This window comes from Odontesthes bonariensis, chromosome 22 (assembly GCF_027942865.1).
Source record: "Odontesthes bonariensis isolate fOdoBon6 chromosome 22, fOdoBon6.hap1, whole genome shotgun sequence".
Classification (NCBI taxonomy): Eukaryota; Metazoa; Chordata; class Actinopteri; order Atheriniformes; family Atherinopsidae; genus Odontesthes; species Odontesthes bonariensis.
In genome coordinates, this window is record NC_134527.1 from 15138041 (window position 1) to 15159773 (window position 21733).

General features: G+C 42.5%; 2 protein-coding genes across 2 annotated transcripts; both read right to left on the reverse strand.

Moving 5' to 3' along the window:
* Positions 1-3510: 3510 nt before the first annotated feature.
* On the reverse strand, positions 3511-6991 carry tmem141 (transmembrane protein 141). Its single transcript, XM_075455394.1, has 5 exons — positions 6828-6991; positions 6573-6639; positions 4840-4923; positions 4613-4723; positions 3511-4389 (listed from the first exon to the last, which is right to left on the reverse strand). The coding sequence occupies exons 1-5, from the start codon at positions 6879-6881 to the stop codon at positions 4328-4330; spliced, it is 378 nt and encodes a 125-aa protein (XP_075311509.1). The 5' UTR covers positions 6882-6991; the 3' UTR covers positions 3511-4327.
* Positions 6992-10674: 3683 nt separating this feature from the next.
* On the reverse strand, positions 10675-16272 carry zmynd19 (zinc finger, MYND-type containing 19). The gene is made up of 6 exons (XM_075456072.1): positions 15995-16272; positions 14571-14630; positions 14358-14464; positions 13497-13637; positions 13174-13354; positions 10675-13057 (listed from the first exon to the last, which is right to left on the reverse strand). Exons 1-6 carry the CDS (start codon positions 16043-16045, stop codon positions 12914-12916), a joined length of 684 nt encoding a protein of 227 aa, XP_075312187.1. The 5' UTR covers positions 16046-16272; the 3' UTR covers positions 10675-12913.
* Positions 16273-21733: the final 5461 nt, after the last annotated feature.

Consider the following 21733-nt stretch of genomic DNA (forward strand, 5'->3'; position numbering starts at 1 on the left):
GAAAAATCTGTCACCTCACAGCCCCCAACGGGTCAGTCACGGAGAACAAAACCCTTTTATTTAACATCCCTAAATACCACGAAACTTTTCTCTGCATTTAAATTATAATACTGATGTAGTATGTCACCCTTTGTTATTGAGAATACAATTAAAACTTCACTTTCTTTTTTATTTATTTCTCTTGGAATACTTGGCTTGATAATGATGACGTAAACTGGTCTTTTGTGCCCTCTAACACAGTTTAGGCAATAGTTCAAAATTAATATGATAAAGCATGTTGTAATGCTACACTTTTGTGTGACTCTCAACTCAAAACTGGAACAATAAGCTCCACAGAGCTTAAATGTCTCACTTGGTTATTTTATTATCTTATTACTGCGTATCAATACATTTCATGCTTGTTGCTACTTGTATCTGAGTCAGCTTTCAGCCATAGCACGTTCACTTTGTATGTCGTGGACACGCATTTTTATGCTGCCGCAATGATGTTATCTTGTATATAATATGTACTCTTACTTTTATTAGCTCATACTTCCCATGTGTGAGTTTAACTTGTGAGTTAAAATGTGCATTTTTAAAGGATTTTACTGTTTTCTTTCAATGATTTGGCCACACACGAATCGTGTCTGAATAAAACTTGCATACATTAGCTCTGGTATTACATAATCTCTTTATTTTCTCTACTTCGATGAGGAGTTGCACTCAGCCTTAAGATCCTAGCACATAACGTAACAGCCACAGTTCACGAGCCACATGGAAAAACTCAGTCTCTGAACAGACGCATGTTTATCCCTGACCTGCCCAGAGTGGTGTATAGCTCTGGACCTGCCTAGACATGAACTCTCATCTTGTCGTCATCTGCAAAGACTGTACCGGTGATTAACCTGTTGTCACAAAGGACTCTAATCATTGCCTAATGCAGACTTTTCCGTTTGTTTTCCAGTCCGACCAGATTTTAAATGGCATTCTTTCCCTGGTGCGTGTGTCCAGTATGCTTAACTTTATGAAAAATGCCAATCAGTGTGTCCTCCCGGAACAAATGGACTCCCTCTATCAATCAGTTAATCACACACCAGTTGTTCTTGCTGACATATTTCTTTAGGGGAATCGATTATGACTGCACACTGTAGAGAGGCACCAAGTAGGTGAAAGGTGTTTAATTTTTCCATGGAGATTCTGGGATTTAAACTGTTTTGTGAGCTTATTTTGGGCACAGTATGTCCCAGGCTCGACTGTTATATAACCAACGAATGACTAAAAGTGAAAGAGATAGCGGAAAGAGACACGCGGTCGACTGTCCAGTAGCAGCTCAGCTCAGCTCAGCATAATCATTCAACTCACAGGGTCAGACAACTGAGTGCTCCCTCCTGATTTCCTTTTGTAATGTCACACACGTGCATGACTATTGGCACAGCCAAAAAAAAAAACCCCAAAAAAATCAAACATTCACACATGCTTGTCAAATACTGGCAAACCATACCAGTGTTTACCAAGCATGCCAGAAGGCCAGTCCATCCTGCCACTGTTTTTTTTGGACATGCACGCTCCTCCTCTGCTCTGCTGCCCAGTCAGTCATCTCACAAAGCCTCTTGCCTCATTATCTCCGGTTTGCTGTCTGTTTCTCTACATCTCCCCCTCCAGCAGTATCAGTGTGCACGTGACAGAGAATTTGAGAGCTTATTCATTTAATGAGGCCAGAAAGAGACTTCAAACCTTTCCAATCTTAGAGGTGTTAAATCAGATTTGAATTAAAGTGGGAGGACGAGAGCAGGAGGAATTAAGAGTGGGGGTGGATTCAGGCTGAATGGAGGAAAGGAATATGAAAACGAAGCACAAACCATTTTGTGTTACTCTCATTTTCACTGTAGTGGTGTGAGTTACTGCTCTGCACGTGTCAAGAGGCTTGGACTTTGCTTGTTGTATTCGCTTGAGATATTAAAGCATGCTTCAAAGGCTCTATTGTTTCAATGGATTGCACTGCATGGTGCAGACTTTATGTTACTAATACCTTATTATTACAAACAAGTACAGCTCAGCAAAAAAGAAAACTGGAGTGCCGCTTTGAAAAGCCGAATGAGGCCAATCACATCATCTTCTCCCGACAAGTTTGCCCCTCAGAAGTAATTTTGCACGGACCGTATTTCAGTAAAGCTTCACCTCCTCATTCAAAACGTCAAAATCTTGGAAATCAAGCTCCTACCTGCATCCATTCCCTGCAGGACTTTTTTCAGACTGTAGTTACTGTAACGAGTCTGCAGTTTAACAGAATCTCAGTGAAGGCCTCTCTTCAGTATACAAGTTGAAATCGGAACAGGGGATTTAATCCGTGTTTGGGTTTTCGGTGTTTATGTGGTCTTCTGTAGTTGCATTTTTATGGAAATGGCAGATGAGTCTGGGTAATACAAGATCTGCTGTGTTTTTCTCTCTCTGTTGCAAATGTAGCTGGAAATTGTTTGAGTCAAGGAGCAGTGTGGATTTACACTGCTGTGCTCTTTTTTTGTGCGTGTGCTCCTATCATTTTTGCTCTTTTCGACCATTTCTTTGCATCCAGCGTGATGGTGCAGGGTTTCTTTCCACTAAATCAGCAAATGCACGACAAAGATTTGGGAGTTACTTGATGTATGACATTTGCAGCTGTTTTAAGAGGCGGGTATACAGTAAATCCCACACACTATATCAATGTTAAAACTGATACAGTGCAGTTGGTTTGAGCATCATTCTGGGAACGATTATTTCTCTTGGAGTATGTTGCCCTATTTTTTCAAAATAAAGATTACTACCCACTAACATGGCTGTCTTTGTCTGTGTGGATGAGGACAGGATTAATCTGTGGGTTATGTTGTTGTTCTGTAAATAGGCTACTGTCATAATTTACATTACGTTCATCGGAGACATTATTTTGCATACACAGCCGTTTACAGTATACTCACAGCTGAAGCGCGGGGAATGGATCCGGAAGAATCCCGAAGGAACTTCGATGTGAGCATCCTTCATAGAGTTCTTAGAGCTGGTATGGAAAAGTATTGAATTAATGTGCTGTGGCACTACTCTGGCGTGAAGTCCTGCAAAACCTTTACGGTATCAGTGTTTTATCGGATTTCAGAATGATTAAATATAACTCTCTTTCCCTGCTCTGGTGTGTGCTCGTTAAGGGGAAAACGACGAGGAAATGCTCTGCTTGGCCTTTCAGGAGGACAAAAGAACAGTTTTTGTTAAACTAAAGGCATCATGAGAAAACAGAAGAAAAAAAAAAAAAACTTGGTTTCTGGAATTTGCAGCAGAAAACAATGACACTGGAATAAACTAGGATCAATTTTCTAGAGTGCAACTCTGTAACTTGTTTTGACTAAAATAACTCCAAGTCCTAAGTGAGCCTATTCTTTAACCTAAATTGGTCAAAACACACTAAATGAGGTAAACGATAAAAGATAAATGTTTTCCTTTCACTCTGTCTATTTTGTATGAATATTCAAGTGCTAAAAAACATCATGACAATGTTATTTTTCAGTCTTTATTGTATCAGATGTTTTTACTACTAACTGAAATGAAATACAACAAAGAGTTAGGTTGTTTTCACATGTTGATGAGGCAAACTCAGCAGTAAAACGCTAAGGTTAGTGGTAGGATGCAAGCAGAGAACACATCAAATATGGCAGAGACATACACTGCTTCATCCACTGATTCTTCAATAACTATTAACATTGCAGGGCTCATTTCAGCTCCACTGAACACATGACAGGTGAATGAGCCTAAAGCAGATGAAAGTAGGAGTAGTAAATTGGTTTAAAATAACTGCTCCACAAAGATTTGCTCTGTATTGACCTTACATTTCTGTTTGTTCTTGAGATTATATCCTTCAAAACAGAAACCGCTCATTAACTGGTTTGACTCCTCCGTGACCCAAACGAGGGCGCCAACACACAATTCTGCGGGTCACACGAGGTCAAGGGTGACAACCAGTGGCTGGTTCTGGTAGTTCACGGTTAATTCTGTCGCATGACAAACCAACACATCTGCACGATAATACCGGATCACAAGCTTTAATATCCAATTTCGGCCAAAGGCCCAAACTAATTCTTGACCAGCGATTTAGGGAACCCATCTTTTAATCCACCGGGTAATGCTGTTATGCAATTCAAAACCTCCACAACCTCTAAAAACCAAAATATAATAATAATAAAAATTGACACTTGTGTCTTACATGAGAAAGAAATATGAAAAACATTCCAATTAAATACAGAAAGAACTTTCTCAAGCAAGCTTTTGCTGTGTATATTTTCAGTAAAACCGTCAGCGAAGATGAGCCATGTTCGAAGAAAAGCTATGTTCAATCCATTACGTCGCCATATTTGGTCTTCTGAGATCCTTTTGATTCCTCTGATTGAGGTACTGAAAGACAAATACAGAGTAAAGAAAATATAAAGCATACAAGACTGAAAACTCTCTTTAATTAGTCGATCAAGACCCAAGAACAGAATCCATACTGCTCAGTCTGTAGAGACTAAATGGCCCAGGACACTATTGCATCTTCACTTAAAACAAGATCGATGGGGATCATAACCTCCACAAAATGTTCTTTATTTTCCAGCGCTGGCCATGAGAATACTCTTACCTAGTGGTGGCGATCTGTCTGGGACTCTTCCCGTCTCTATCAGCAACCAAAGGTCTGTGCACTTCTGCGTTTCCCAGCGAGTCACTGCGTAACTGCCCACTGATGACGCCACTGAGAGAGGACGGAGGGGAGGTGACAAATCAGGCAGGCGGAGGATACAGAGGCCGTGCAGATGTAACAAAATGTATTCATCAATTTTTTTTTTTTTTAAATGTTTCACTTCTCACTTATTGAAATTAGTAGATTCCATTGAAGAGGATAAGGAAGCTTCTTCTGTAGAACCTTCTGAATGGCAAATAATCCCGCAGTACCTGTAACAGCAGCACAGGAGAGGTCAAATACTTAGCTCAAATGCTACGAGCTCAATAGTGATTTTTTTTTCTTCTTCTTCTTTTTAAATATGGCTTCTTTTCTGTTTCTACACTAAATTAAGTTTGTTTGTTGTGGAAAAACTACAGCAAAGAATACTTTCCAAAGTAAGAAAGAAAACAATACAAGGGACCTGAAGAAGGCCTCGGTAGGCCTCTATTCTACATATCTGTGAACTCCACTAAAGGGATGGGAAACCATTTCTCCTAAAGATATTCCTTCACTTTATGGTGAAGGAATACATTTATAATTTTTCAATTATGGTTGTATAGAACGACGCCTGAGAGGTCAGTCCAATATCTCGCTCATGAGTTCAGCTGTGTAAGATCTGGCGAGAGTGAAGACCCTAGCACACGATTCCCATCGATCTCGCACTCATCAAACTCCTGGTAGCGCCCTGGAGCTCGATTGAAGGGGGTATTGTCATCCGTCAGGAGACCACTCCCATGAGAAGCGCGATGTTTCATTACAAGATGAAGGTGATCAATCAGAACAACTTTGTATTGATATGCAGTGACTTTGCCTTCTGAGGGGACAAGCCGACCCAAACCATGCCAGCAAAATGTTCCCAACACCGTAGTGGAACCACTGGATCCTCTTACTGTAGGGGTCAAGCATCTGTAGCTGTACCATTCTCATGCTTTATGCCCACTCGTTCCAGAGAACTGTGAGGAACGTCTCATTCGAGATCACCTTTCCCCACATCTTCAGTCCAGCGCTTTTGGTTTTTGCACCACTAGGTTCTCAGATGAGCATTAATCTTTGTGATGAGAGGTGTATGAACAACAGCCCTACTGTAATACACACTTATGTGTAATTGTTTTCCAGTCTGATGGTGTCCTGCACTGACATTCTCATTTACACGAAGAGTTGCTCTTTGGTTTTTACTAGCATTTCACACTAACACATGAGCATCGCAGAAATCAAACGCTCACCATTGACCACACTGAAGTCAGTTTAGTCATTGAGCCCGTCTCTATGACCAAAGCTCCTTCTGTCTATGCCCCACAAATAAACCCTTTTTCAAAGCATTTAGGTATTTTCTTGTTACCACCTGGACCTGCTTACATTTTAATCACAGACAATGATCGGATGTTAAGTGCTCAATTGTACCTAAAATGCACACGAAATCTGCATTTCTCAATTCATTTATTCAGCTTCCTCTGTTTATTAGTCTCCCACCTGTCTGTCGTTGGAGCTTGAACTCTACAGAGCACCTGGAAGAGTTGAATTTCTCTCTTAAAGGAATTTGAACAGCAATTAATTTTGTACAGCGGGCATATACACAACTATGACCTCTATGGGATGGAAAACTCATCACGTTAAAGCTTAAATAGAGAGTAAGGGTTCGTGTTGTTATTTAAACGTTTTGACGACACAGTCGGTGTCTTCGTGGTTGTTTATACCAGAAGCATTCAAAGAGTACAAGCTCCCTCCTGTGGTACACACAGGTTACAAATGACTGGTGGGTTGTTTCATTCCTGTTTTGTCTCCGTGGATGGACGTGTGGCATTTAGATGGTCAGTAAAAAGTGCCGTTACTACATCAAGTGACTGATTTAGACACACGGCGAAAGTGATGTTAACATTACCCAGTATGAAGCTCCCAGTCCCCTTCATGAAGGCATGAGACTGACAGGCAGTGTAGGTCTGTAACCCCTGAGAGACACAAAAATATCGCATAAAAAACAACTTTCACTGCACGACTGAGCCTCTAAAACATGTCTATGCATTCTTCTGGTACATTACTGAGGTGTCAACATGTACGGTAGCTAATTATCTGTTTTTTAAAAAGTAAATGTCCTCCAGAGATCAGCGGCCTCCGAAAGAATAAAAGAAAAACTCACCGGGTGTTTTGCTACTAACGCGTCGTCTACCTTCTGCAGACCGATATTGACCATGTTGCCAAATACTATAAAGCTGTAGCCAAAAGTCTTAAGTGAAAAGCCACATTAGCTCACGTCCAGGTTGTGTACATAAGTGTACTGTCCGTACTGTTATGACACTTCCGCGTCGAAGACCAAGAAATGCAGATGAAGAGCAGTCTGTGTAAAACAGTAGCAACACCTAAAGGAAGGAACATGGTACTGCAGCATAATGAAACAAGAATTAAGGGATAATACAGAAAAGGCCAGTGAAATGTTGAAATATGGATATAATTAATCACAACATAGCCATCTTAGAAAATACAGTAAATAAAGAAGTTATTATAAAAGACTCTCTCCGGTACTCCGGCTTCCTTCCACTGTCCAAAAACATGCACGACCTGGCGACCTGTCCAGGGTGTACCCTGACTCTCGCCCGATGACCGATGGGATAGGCTCCAGCCCCCCCGCGACCCCACGAACGGATTCAGCGGGTATAGAAAATGGATGGATTTTAAAAGACGTTACATGACATACAAAACAAAAAAGAAAATATGCTGTTTATCATTCTGACAATAATCTTAAAGGGGAACTCCGGGGCATTTGAAGCGCAATCCCATTGCTAGAGGTTGTCAAATACTGACAGTAGGACACAGACTGGTGCAAATCGGCGCTCCCTGTGCGGCGATTGCGCTGTTTGCGCAGCCTGTCATGCTAGCCAAATACGTGGTGGCCAAGGGGCAAGTGCTAAACCTTCCACGTAAAACAACAACTGGCACACTGCAGAAACGTCACACCCCTTTATAAACCATCCGACAATAAAGTCACAAGCCTTACCATCAAAACCATATGCATGGTTCTCACATTACTGGCATGGGGACGTTACAAAACAACTTTATAAACAGCATGTCACTTACCGGTTGTCGGTATGCTCGCGCATGTGAAAGCCCAAAAGAGTCAATGGACGATACTCCCATATACAAAGCGATTATCTTCTCTAGAAAAACTGCGTTCAAGTATTTAAAACATTACAATAATATTACTGGGCATGTATTGTTGTAATGTTTTAAATACTTGAACGCAGTTTTTCTAGAGAAGATAATTGTTTTGTATATGGGATTATCGTCCATTGACTCTTTTGGGCTTTCACATGCGCGCGCATACCGACAACCGGTAAGTGACATGCTGTTTATAAAGTTGTTTTGTAACGTCCCCATGCCAGTAATGTGAGAACCATGCATATGGTTTTGATGATAAGGCTTGTGACTTTATTGTCAGGTGGTTTATAAAGTGATGTGACGTTTCTGCAGTGTGCAAGTTGTTGTTTTACGTGGAAGGTTTAGCACTTGCCCCTTGGCCACCACGTATTTGGCGACAGGCTGCGCAAACAGCGAAATCGCCGCACAGGGAGCGCCGATTTGCACCAGTCTGTGTCCTACTGTAAGTATTTGACAACCTCTAGCAATGGGATTGCGCTTCAAATGCCCCGGAGTTCCCCTTTAAACATGATATATATGAACCACTGTTGACTGAAGGCATTCAAGTGATAGCTATTTTCTTTTTACTTTTGGTATACAGGGTATCTCATGTGTATAGCAAAGACAGGAAGTATTACTACTTGAAGTAAAATAGTGATCTTTGACACGTGTAGTAATCTATACTACAGTTTATACATTTATACTGATTAAAATAGGACTATCACGTCAAATATAATGCAAAGAAAATATCTATATAATGCATTTTGACATGAAATAGTATCTTAACACAGTAGCTGATCACATTAACCAACACCCGTGTTAACCGCAGCACTTCATGTCAAAGAATGGTTGCTGTGAAAGAGTGATACAGCATCCCCTTATCATGCAGCCTTAGTTAAACATTCCATGGTAGCTAACAACAACTATATGAGCAGAAGTTGTGTAAGTTCATTTCTGCCCAGTAAACTACATACACACTTGATGTCAGTTTAAACCTGCAGTAGGTTGTGGTTTCACTCTTTTTCAAAAAGGCAGAAAGACAACTTTACTCAGATGTTGCAAAGTGAGTTTCTTCTCTCTCTTCTCTCTACTTTGGAACCAAGGTGATCAAGATTGCATCCGTGTCCCCAACTTTTGGACAAATTTTGATGGATTTTGGCTTTTGTTACCAATCATGGTCTGCATGAGTGAGCGAGGGCCACACACTTAAAACAAGTTATGGCGAGATTTTGCACAAGTGGGAGGTTGAAAGTGTATGAAGTCACGGTGAAAGAGGAAATTTAGCTTCTTTCGACTCTTGTTTGGACTCTTTCTCTGCAAAAAACAAACAAACACACCCATCTTCACTTCTCCACAAGTCCTAAACTTGTGAAGGTACAACTTTGCATGCAAGTTGTACCTTCCTCAACACAACAAAAACATTTTGGCCTTTCAGTCAATGGCTCGTTGAAATGCAAAATTTCAACGCAAATGACATAATGCAAGCTACATACTTCAGCACAGCCACCATTTTGTTGAATGCGCACCGTGACTTCTTTTTACACGTTGGTGTTTGTGTTTAAAGTCATTCTTCCTCGAACCATGGAAAAAAAAACGAGGCATCTATTCCCGAGTAAACTTGAACATAAAAAGAAGCCAATCGCTACAAGAGCATTACGTTTAAGACATAAAAGAACCAAAGAGTCCTGGAGACGACTGGAAGAGGCAGATGGTGAGAATGCAACCACTGCTGAGACAAGTAACAACACAGAGGATAATGTTACCAGACGGTCACCGCCAAGCAGCACATCTGTTACTTGTTACGCACAATAAAGAACAAAATCTAACAAAGCAGCACTCTCTGTTTGAAGATGGTGACAGCGGTGACACATTGAGCTGTTTCTCTCTCATACAGGCCCAGGTGATATGTACTCAAATAGTTTTGCTGTAGTTTTACTTGAATATGTACCCTGATTTATATTACTACTCATCATACATGAATAAATACTGTTTCTTCATATCACTTAAGGTGTGTGGCATTTCCAGCTACTTTTCAAATAAGACATTAACATTGTGTTAAAAAAAAAAAAAACAAAGATCAGAGGATATCCAAGCCATTTTGACATATGACATCTTTAGTTGTTAGAGCGGTATCTCATCTACATTTCTAGGATCTTACTGAAAGGCCTAATCAGCGACTGAGAGTTTAAAATCGTGTGTTTTTGTGACAAAACTTTGTAAAGCTCGTTCATAAAATGATGTTTTTTCTGGCATTTTAATTTTCAGCTCTTCTGTTTTCTCTTTGCCAAACTTGATCAAATAAAAGCTGACGTCAAATTAAAAAATGAGCGCATACTTAAGAGTTTTAATATTTGACATACTGTCTTTATTGTATTTTTGTTGAAACGGTAAGTTTGAGTGGAAAACCACAAATCCCTGCATTCCATTGTCATCTACATTTGAAACAAAACAAAACTTGGCTCAGCGGTTAGTCCTCATTGACGGACTGGATCTAGAACCACGTGGGCAGATACGAACACGGAGGTAGGCTGAGGTTTGAAACAGACGACAGTGCTTACCACTTGCCCCCCCCACAAATTTAGAAAATACTCAAAATATGTGAAATTTTATCTTTTTTTTTTTTTTTCTGGAAATCAAACTTAATTCCCGGGGGCCACTTTTCACTCCCATCTTCTTCTTTCGGTCTCACACCAGTGTCGGTGGTCTTCCACCAAAATAAATACAAATCTATACTTAAAATAATCATTATTTTAGCTCTATGTGGATATCATGCCAACTTCATAACTAGACCTATATGTTGAAAGTGTTAGAAGAATGACGTCCTGCACTCACACCGAGCAAACGGCAACAAATGAGGTTCATTTAATTTTATTATCATTTTACAATGGAAAAGCAGCTTCCCCAACTGTACTTCCATTCACATATTGTAGCTCTTTATTTCTAGGTGATTAATGCTTATATCTTTAGAAAAAAAGAAAAAAAACAAACAAACAAGATTTCAGACACAATCTGTACACTCCATTTAAAAAAAAATATCACACCCCTCCCAAACCATCTATGACAAGAACGCTAACATGGGATCCAGAATTTAGTGCAGTGTTGAAAACCTGTTCACACACACAAACGAAAACAAGCAAGTCACATGTACACGTGTGAAATACATGCTTAAGTGTGTGGACTCCTCAACTAAGACACAAGAGGACACAGTTTGTGGGTGTGCGTCGTAGGTAATACAAGGAAGCCAGGCAGTTGAGGATGAAGTCGACAAATAATGTTCACTTCGTCAGGTCTTAGGAAACAAAAGCAGATACAATCAGTCCAAAAATGACACTAAAGCTCTGGAGGTGGGGGAGGGGATTCAAGTTTCCACTCCAACACGTCCCCCACGTGGAAGATTTTTTAGTGACAATGATGGTGTGCAGTGTTTTCGTGGAAAATCTGGAAGGGAAACACTGAGGACGACTTGCTCATTCATTCAGGACCAGGAGAGAAAAGTACAAAAAAGAAAATAATAATCAACAACCCCCCCTCCCCCGAAAAAAAAAAAAAAAAAAGGTCCCACAACGACCCCTTCTGATAACGTTCGCCTTCAAATATCACCAACAAGTTTCACAATCAAACGTTTTAAATAAATATAGCTCCATTGATAAAATTTCTTAAAAAAAATACCCCCCACCCCGTAGAGCCTCACACTATCGCACGAGGAAACCTCTCGGACCAGCAGACGCAGACAGACCATAAACCTGCAGATGGAAAACTACAGTTGGAAAAACAAACAAACAAAAAAAACAAACAAAAAAGCAGTACACTGAGTGATGGAGGGATTTAAACCAGATGATGGGAGTGTCACGTTACAGAAGGTAAAAGCAGACTTTGGTAGAGATAATTCTTACGAGAACACCAGCAGGGTTAGTCGTGCCAAACGTGAAATCACCATGCGTGATACACAATAAGAGTTTCTTCTCCTGCCATCAGTGCGTCGTTTTAAACAGGGCAATGAAAAGGCCTGTCAAGAGTAATGTCAGGACCAGATTCTTTTTTTCTTTGCTTTTAATAACAACTAAAGAGCTTCAAAAAGGCAGATACTTAAATATGGAACAGATCCAGCGTTGTATGGAGAAGTAAAACAACAGAACAAACCTGATCAAACCAATTTAAAGAAAGGAAAAGAAAATGTTCAAGAAATCTTCTAGTACAAAATTAAACATTTATTTGGCAGCTACTTTATTGTAGAACAGTGAAAATGTTTCTAAACCACCAATTTCAGATTAAATAGGACATTTAAAATTGGGTAATACGGCCCCCTTTCAGAGCAAAGACGCACATTAACCCGACATACAAGCCGCAGCGACCATTTTTATGTCCTTCAGTACATACATCCATGTGCGCGCACACACACACTCAATACTGGTAGTGTGACCCAATCAGTGAAATTGGTGAAATGTGTGTTGTAGTTGGGCTGTGTGAGGAGTACGGCAAGACAGGGAGGCGGCTATGGTGTCAATGACCATGAACATAGCAGCCGTGTGCACAAGAGGTCAGAGAGGGAGCGATACAGTGAAAAGGTCCATGTCCCGTTGTACCAGCTGAGCAACAGGTACTGTAGCCCCGAGGTCCCCCGTTAACGCAGGCGTTGTGACACCCAGCGGCTGGGTGGAGGAAAAAAAGTGAATGACGATGACGGTCTGTTCGACTGTGGTCCAACGAAGCTTGTCCAGTCCGTCAACAAGACAACTTTTAACCCCCCCTCCCCCCCATCGCTTACAAAACCATAGCAGCAGGTTGAGCTCGAGGTTCTCCTTCCTCGAGAACAATACAGGAAAAAACAAAAAAAAACCTTTCCAACATCCACATGAAAGCAAGCTATGGAGAATTACGAGTTCTGGGAAGAGGCAGATGTCTTTGCTTTGTTCACCTTCCCCTCCTCCATCTTCTTACCCCACGAACTGTCAATCAGTCAATCAACCAACCGATCAATATTGTCCTCTGTCGTTTGTCAGCGAGTTCCCCAATTTTTCCACTTTGTCCATCTCACCCCCCCCGCCCCCTCCCGTTCGCCCTCCTCCTCTCCCGGCCGAGGATGAGGGCAGATCATCGTTCAGGCTCCGACTCCAGAGCCAGCACCCGCTTGCGCTCGCGACACTGCTTCTTGTGGGCGGGCCAGTCCCTCTGCTGGCACTGGGAGCCACAGTAACGCGCCACCTGGCAGCGACCACAGATGTTGAACTCCCGCAGCTGTGGAGAAATGAGGAGCAGGTTAATGTTGTTCCCCCGTGGATGGTTTGCTCCGTATCATTGAGCCGTTTTAAAATAATACACGTTTCACAAAAGCTTCAGTATATAGTACATACCCTCCTCTCAATGAGTGAACAAGGAGGGTAATGACACTCATAGTAGGTGCAAGAGCACTCCTCTTCTTCCACCAGCTCCCCGTTAGCATTGTAGTAGCGTGTGCGGCTCAGCTCCAGGTACTGCTCCTCCACGGGGTCGGCTGGGACCTGCTGGATGGCCAGCCAGTACAGAGACTGCTCTCTGGACAACAGAAACTAATATTAGTCACAAGTTTAAACTTTAACTACAGACAAGTCATTGAACTTCTACACGCTCGCTGTCGATAAAAAAAAATATTCTATTTTTTCCCCTCACTCTGTGCTTTGCAGCACGCCTAACTTACCTCTGCTTGCTGGAAATCTCCTCCGGCTTGGGGCTCCAGCCCACAGGCACCAGCCGTAGGTTGTCTAGACGGTTGTCCACAGTCACGGAGTTGATGTGAATGACTTGAAAACTAGGGGCAATGCCTCCTCTGTGCTTCTCCCTGGGTAAAAACCGATGAATTAGACATTCTGCCACAAGTACCACAAGACCACTACCCTTTGATTTTGACACCCGTTTCATTCAGAATAATTTGAGCATTCATTTCAAGGGCCTCAAATCAAAGCCATAAAGCCATCTGTGACGTAAACACATCTGTGGATCAAAGGAAAAGGCTCAATTTCAATTCATATGTAAAAATGAGCAGAATGGAACAAGGAATTACAAAATAACTGCTGAATAAAAAGTCCTGATCCTCCGCACAGAATTCCTGAGGATACGAGCCACATGCGAGGCTTTCCTCACACCTGCGGGAAAATAATCTCAGGGGACATGAGAGCTAGAGCACCGGCTTGGACTGGCGAGACTCAGCATCTTATCGGTTTCACTAACTGCTCCAAAGCGGCCTGAATGGCACACACCTTAAAACTTTTGATCGGACAGTTAAAGGATGCTCGCCTGTTTGATGCTCCTGTTTACAACCTCGCGGTAGATAACAATGAAGAGACAAGTTTGAACAGACTTTGACCCAGAAGAGTCCAATCTGTCGTCATAATAAGAGAGCTTTTTCTTTGTGTGGGTGTGTGTAATATGCTGTGCAATCCTTTATGAAAGGAGAGGAGGTGGCACATTTCTACTACATGATGTTTTTACGCCGAGGTCAAGAAAGAGTCTCACACTTGCTATGAAGCAAAAAAACAAACAAAAAAAAACAACAACTTACCAGAGCAGCTCGTGCAGCGGCCGTCCAGCCCAGCGGCCTTTGCCAATGTCAAATGCATAAGCAAAGATCTTTGCGCCGTTGCCATCCGCATCTACCTCCATGCGTGCCTGGAAATTTAATAAGGTGGCAGTTTCAAACCGTGCCAACACCGTTGAGCTAATTATAAAAAAAAAAAGTGGTACAAACAAAAGCTAAAAACACCCAACACTTTACCTCGAAGGCATAGTTTTCCACAAGTGGTATGTCCTGCTCATCGATCAGAGTGTATTTTGTCTGAAATTAGAGAAAACAACGTTTTAGCTTCGGGTCAAACCCCTGAGCTTTAACAAAGTTACTAAAAACGTTATTCTAAGAACTCTTCTGCAGAACATAAGAAGGGACAAAGACCAATGTTGAGGGTATTTGCGCAGACTTAAAAAAAAGCAGCTGTTTTCAGGGGCCACAGCACTTAAATGATAAGCCGCATGCATGTGTTCAAACTTCAGTTTGGAAACTCGCAGTGCACGTGGTGTGCGGCATAAACAGAGAGGGTATCTATTCTTGGAAATTTTCTCTTCATCGGGAGGAAATGGGGCGAGCAGACAGGTCAAATCATTGCATCGACCAATTCTGTACACACGATACAACATTGACACGAGGCAGTCTTTCACCCAGTTCAAAACTACCTGAGCTGGCACACAAACGCACGTGATGAGACACCGACAAAGCAGCCCCGCGACACCATGAGAGCGGTATGTGAGGCCGGCGGCGTTCCCCACATACCACGCAACGTGACTTTCTCCTCGGACAGGTTGTCGTCTGCGGACCGTGCCGGCGTAAAAACAATGCAAAACAAGCGTCCACCTGCCTACTGGGGCTATGAGCTCTTCCAGTCAGCAGGTGTGTGCAGCTGCAGTCGTCACAGCTCAAACAAAACTGTCCGCACAGTTGATCCGAGTGTCTTGTGACACCAGTGGGAAGGAGCGGATCTACACCAACATTCAGCCCCCGTTCAACGTCACACCTCTGGAGAGAATAATCACGTTACTGAAGCCAAAACAAAAAAAAAACAAAAAACACGAAGCTTTGGGTCACAGCGTTGTCCTGCCGGCGCTTTGTTACGCTGCACAAGAGTCAGCTGATAAAGCGTGGGAATGGCTTCTTCATTAGCCGACTTATCAGTGTGATTCAAATACCACGGCTAGCGTGGTGCTGCTAACTGTGCCGCCGATTAGAGAAATCCCTATTTTTGACCGTTAAAAGATTTAGAAACAATTTCAACACTGTCGAGAGCGGTATCAACAGCAATGGCGGCACTATTAGTCCATTTGTGTCCACGTTTGTTGCACATTTTCCCTTTAAACGGCTCTCAGCTAACGTAACCTGCTATATGCTAGCTAGAGTTAGCTTGAATCGGGACTGTGTGATAGCGGCAGAGTTCAGGAGAGCAGTCTGACTCGACACGGCCGGCTTCTCTAATCCGCTCAAATGCGGCTAAAACGGTAAAGCTAAACTACTCCCATTTCATAGCGGGTTATTTATCACCAAAGCTGTTGACTACCATCGATTAATCACCGCCAGCCATTTTTTCCAATGGCTATTGCCATCCCCACGGGCCCACCCCCGGCCGCACATGGCAGCTCTGGGATCCAGCTCACCTTCCCGGCCACACGGCCGAGCCGTACGATCCCGAGCTTGAAATCCGACATCAGGAGGACTAGCGGTGGTGACACGGAGAGGCGTGGGATCCAACCAAGACGGTACTCAAGTGTAAAACTCGCTGGGGCAGCCCCTCAGCCCCGCCGCGATGCCACTCTTGGGCTTAATGATCTGCGATTGCCCAGTGTCCGGGTCTCTCCGGCCGCAGCCCAGCCTCGGTGACACACTGCCGCTGGCGCAGGAAAGCCAAGCGAGCTCCTGTTGGGGGGGTGGGTGGGCGGGGCTCTAGAGTGAAAGCGCTACCGAATCACACAAACCAATCACATCCTTTTTTAGTCCGAGGCGTTCGATCTTACAGCCCAATAGAAAACGGCGACCTTTAAAGACCGCCTATTAAAGCTATTACATCACGACGCTCTCGTGATCACTTCCAGCCATTTTCGCGCGAAATGTTTGATGGCCGGGTGGGATTAGTTCAGAGGTGTTTTGACGTCAGTTTTCCGCTAAAATAGGCTTGATGGAAAACATAGACAGCGCCATGTGCACAAAGATACTTACCAAATATTTGAACAAATAGTGATGGTGACAAAACTTAATAAGGACTGATTCAGAATGTCCTCTGGCTCTGGGCATGTGAAATAAAAAGCAAAAGGAAAAAAATGTTTTTATTTATTCTTTTATTGATGATCCATGTTTGTTTGTCAAACTACTGACTTTCCAAGAACAAGACGACTGTAAATTAATGGAAAAGGGTTTTCTAAAGTCTGTTTTGGATCACGTTGCTGTTCTACATAAAAGCTAGTTTATCTTCTTGACCAACAGAATGATGTTTGCAGAAAATGAGCAGGATTCATAGTTCTGGTTTGTGCACCTCGGGGGGGGGTGTTCCATGATTCCTCAATGTGGACGCTGATTGTGCTTCCAGCATTGTACAAGCTGAACAAAGCACACAGTGATTACAGACTTCTCCAATGTTTTGTTGCACCTCTGGGCAATAGTAACGCGCACTCCTCTAATTCCTAGAAGACATTCAGTACCTGGAGTTCACACATTAATGCTTACATTGCAGGACAAAGGAGGAATGCGTCCAATCTCCTGAGGCTTCATGTCGTGTTCACATTCTGTTGTCTCTACTACAAGACCTGCAACCTGTACATTAAACTGCATATGGAGCAGTTGTACATAAAGTTCTTATTTTTGAAAGTGAATCTGCCAATCCGTATTATAGAAGGGCCTTGAGATGACATTTGTTGTAATTTGGCGCCATATGAATAAAACTAAATTGAATTGAATTAATCAAAATGAGTGAATGAGTTCCCATAAGAAAGAAATTAGGGAATGTGCTGAGGAGGGATACTCTGAAGCCATTAAAGATGATTAATGACCAACTATCCTGATATGCATGCATTCATAACTCTTTAAATAATCTTTAGCCTCTCATATAGTTTCATATGTCTTGTAATCACCTCATTTTCAGTCCCCATCTTAGTACATCTGTCCTGTGATGGAAATTACTTAGTTCAGTTAGTGAAGCAAGGCAGCGTCACTGGCTGCATTGGAGCAAAGGGCTGCACTTTTAGCAGAAAAACAAGAATTTGAGCTGCAAAAGGCACGTATAGCATCCCAAATGGAGATTGAAACAGCACAAATAACAGCACGTTTAGAACGACTCTCTTTGGAAACTACAATAGTGGAGAAAGGAGTGCAAGTACAAATTCTCAATCAATTTGAAGAGACAAGCAAGGATGGCATGAACGAATATGTAAGTATAATGGTGCCATCTAGTGGACAAACTGAAGAGCGCACACAAATCCCTCTCAACTTACCTGTCACAAGAGCCACCCGGTCACTGGGGCCACACACCCACAAGCTTCCCCGTCACCAAGAACTGGACCACCAGCAAGAAATACTGCAGGAGCAGCCTCAACACAGGCTTTAAATGCAATGATCTCAAATGCAGTTGATCTTTTGCAAGTGATGAATAAACGAAATGAGATCACTGAAATGCTTGTGAAACAGAATCAACTGTCACAGTTGCCCATTTTTTCATCCACATAAAAATTGTGCTTGATTGTACTGACCACTTCATCTGGGAACTGCTGAGCATTGTCTTCCGCTGTTCTTCTTAATGCATAATTTGCACAGCTCGGCGAGAAGACTGCTCCAAACAGATGTACTGTCATCCGATATTCTTGTGGAACTTGTGATGTGTCACCATTGGGCCACCAGAGGAAACGAAGAAAGTCTCTATGTTTCTCTGGAACATAGACCTGGTGAAACATAGCTTGAATATCTGCCATAACTGCAATTGGCTCTTGTCTGAAATGCACAATAACTCCCATAACTGAGTTGGTAAGACCAGGTCCATGTAACAGCTGGGAGTTCAGTGAGGTCCCCTTGAATGTTACAGCACAGTCAAAAACAACTCTCAGTTTGCCTTTTCTGGGATGACAAACACCATGGTGGGGTAGATACCACACTTTTCCCTCACTGCCCATTAAGTGATCATCAAGTACAATTTCAGCATATCCATTATATATCATGTCATCCATAAATGCAATGTAATCTTTCTTGAAGGTGGTGCTCTTGTCAAACTTTCTTTTCAAACTTTAAAGACGTTGCTCTGCAGTACAGCGATTGACTGGCAAAATGGAATTTTCATCTTTAAAGGGCAAGTCAATACAATAACGTCCATTGATTAATTGTGTTGTATTGTTCTTGATATTCATAAACGTGATATCTTCTCTGGACATTTCCATCTGCTCTTGGGATGTTTTTCATTGAAATCATGATTATATTGTTCAATCAACATTGTTCCAGATGTTCAACAGAAATCCTGTTTGTCGTGAAAGCATGGCAGCCTGTTTTGTTCCTTTCACTCCGAAGGGGACCATTGATGACCCATCCAACTCTGGTCCAAACTGCGTATGGGCCTTCATCCTGACTGTTTATCAGGTTCCACGGCTCCATTACTTTAGGTGCATCTGTGCCAGTGAGCAAATCTACATCGGCATCTATATTGTGGAGCTGGATACTTTGCAGGTATGGCCACTTGTCAATGTCCTCCTGTTGTGGAACATTTTGCTTTGAAACAGGCATTAGTTTTTGTGTCATAACATCTGGAAGTTCAATGAAATCATTTTCATCAAGTGCTGCTACTTGAAGTCCAGAGATGATGTTTGTACTCACAATGGGCCTCATGCAAGAACCGTTCGTACGCACAGATTTGTTCTTAAATCGTGCGTACGAGTGATTTAAGAGAATTTGCGCATTCACCAATCTTTTCGTATTTTACGTTTTCTTTCAGGTACAAACAGAATTTACGAGTGATCCAGTCCTGTCGTAGGAGTTTCGTAAAATAGTCCGCTGTTATTCAAATCAAGTTTGCTTGACTAATGGATTGTATATGTAATTACTTTGAAGCAAACATAAATAAATATACATTATACCCCATAATTATGCTGACATTATTCTGTTTGACTTAAATTATGCACTAATTGAAGGTTAATTTGACTGTATAAAACAAGGTCAATGGGAAGCGTAACCAGCCTCACCACCCTTGGATTTTTGGCCACTGGAACCTTTCAGAGGGAGATTGGAGACAGATCGGGGGTGTCCCAGTCCTCTGTGAGTCGTGCCCTCCCCTTGGTCATCAAAGCTCTCACCAGTTTATCACCCATGGTACATCAAATCCCCATACACCACTGTCCAACAAGTACAAGTTAAGAGGGACTTTCATGCCATGGCTGGACTGCCAAACATAATCGGAGCACTAGATTAAACACATATACGCATCAAAGCACCCGTGCTGTCATGGAGCGCACTGAGCTGAAGGCCAGGTGGGTGTGTCTCGATACAACGGGGGGCAAACTGCTCTATAGCCCAGGGAAGGCATGCCAGATTTGCACAATATTGCCATGAACAGGGGTCTCCACCTGAACCAGCCCAGGCAGACCAGAAGGTGTGGTGTCAGAAGACCCCCCTCATGGACCACCCCATCAAAGAGCCATCATGATGAGGCAACAGCTGATTGCACAGCTCCATGGGTTGCTTCCCTTATCCTTCAAGATGTTCATGAAAGCATAGGGCACTGTGGACGCAACTATGTCCTGTCAAAGACACGTCAAAAATATTGGAGACCTCAAGTCACTTCAAAAATCAGAAAATTGTTGTCTAAGTGCATTGTATGCAGGAGGTTACATGGACAGCCTGAACAGCAGAAAATGGCCAGTCTGCCTGAAGATCGCCTAATACCAGATCACCCACCGTTCACTAATGTGGGTATGGACTATTTCGGGCCCTTTGAAGTTAAACGGGGCCGGCTCACAGTTAAAAGGTATGGCGCCTTGTTCACCTGTCTAACCATCAGGGCTGTTCATATTGAGGTCGCTGACAGTCTGGATACTAGCTCCTGCATTAATGCTCTCCGCAGATTCATCAGCAGAAGAGGACAAGTTGAAATCATACGTTCAGACAATGGCACAAATCTTGTTGGTGCTGACAGAGAATTAAAGGCAGCATTAAAATACCTGGACCAATCACAGATTGAAAAGAAGATGCAACAGAAAGGTATAGAATGGATCTCCAATAGTCCATCAGCCTCTCATCAAGGAGGAATATATGCTCTGTTCGCAGAATACTCTCTGCACTGCTAAAAGAACAGTCCCTCACTGATGACAGTTTGCATACACTCCTCTGCGAAGTAGAAAGCATCATTAATGGTCGGCCAATAACAACGTTATCAGATGATCCACATGACCTAGAACCACTCACTCCAAATCACTTACTTCTAATGACAATGCAGCCCATTGTCCCCCTTGGAGTGTTCAACAGAAATTATCTGTACTGATGCAGATGGAGGCAAGTACAATATCTTGCTAACCTTTTCTGGATCAGGTGGACTCATGAGTACTTAACTCCGGTTCGAGTCCCGCACCGGACGGCCCTTTGCTGCATGTCTTCCCCCTCTCTCTGGCCCCTGCTTCCTGTCTCTCTCCAACTGTCCTATCATTAAAGGCATAAAAAGCCCAAAAATAATTTTTTTTTTCATGGTCTGCACAAAGAAGAAACCTGCAAACAAGCGATGTGGTGCTGGTAATGGACAATACAATGCCAAAAAACACATGGACTATGGGAAGAGTCATTCAAACCATGCCAGATTCTGCAGGACTAGTGCGCAAAGTGGTGCTGAAAACAAAGAGCAGCACAGGAGAGGCCTGTGAACAAACTGTGCCTGCTACAGGAGCTGAAAAGACTGAGTTAAACTGAGTAACTGTTTGTAATCTGGTGAATGGCTCTCAATTTTGAGTTGTTTTTTGATAATGCTTAATTTTCCTAATTAAACACTAGGGGCCGGGATTGTGAGAGCGAATGGAATGCTGCAGGTTGGAAGTTGAGGACTTTTAGGGGAGCGAGTAGAAATCTGAGTGGAATGGGCACTCCCTTTTTTAGAGGTCTGTGATGTCGCCAGTGAACCTAGAATTGAACACAGGTGTGGAAGCAGACAGATTTTCCACCTGCTGACGAAGGAATCCTGTCATGTTAATTTTCTTTTTGTTTAAAATAAATGGACTTCAATGGATTACGTCTCCTGGTCATCAGTGTGAGAAACCTTGCACTCCTGTGTCTCAAAGTGGCTGTTTTAGCTGGGTAAAACAGCTGCTACAGGAACTTTGAAGCATGGTTTATACATTTAGAAAAATGTAAATGTGGAGAAAAAAAGCCACTTTTTCCCCTTA

Bases quoted from the DNA above. Each gene is read 5' to 3' on its own strand.
- tmem141 (XM_075455394.1), bottom strand. From the start codon at position 6,881: ATGGTCAATATCGGTCTGCAGAAGGTAGACGACGCGTTAGTAGCAAAA. The intron at 6,640-6,827 runs GTGAGTTTTTCT...TGTGTCTCTCAG, and splicing joins CGTTAGTAGCAAAACACCCG to GGGTTACAGACCTACACTGC. The intron at 4,924-6,572 runs GTAATGTTAACA...CTGCTGTTACAG, and splicing joins GACTGGGAGCTTCATACTGG to GTACTGCGGGATTATTTGCC.
- zmynd19 (XM_075456072.1), bottom strand. From the start codon at position 16,045: ATGTCGGATTTCAAGCTCGGGATCGTACGGCTCGGCCGTGTGGCCGGG. The intron at 13,638-14,357 runs GTAAGTTGTTGT...GTTTTTACCCAG, and splicing joins CCGCTGCACGAGCTGCTCTG to GGAGAAGCACAGAGGAGGCA. The intron at 13,058-13,173 runs GTATGTACTATA...ATTTCTCCACAG, and splicing joins GTTCACTCATTGAGAGGAGG to CTGCGGGAGTTCAACATCTG.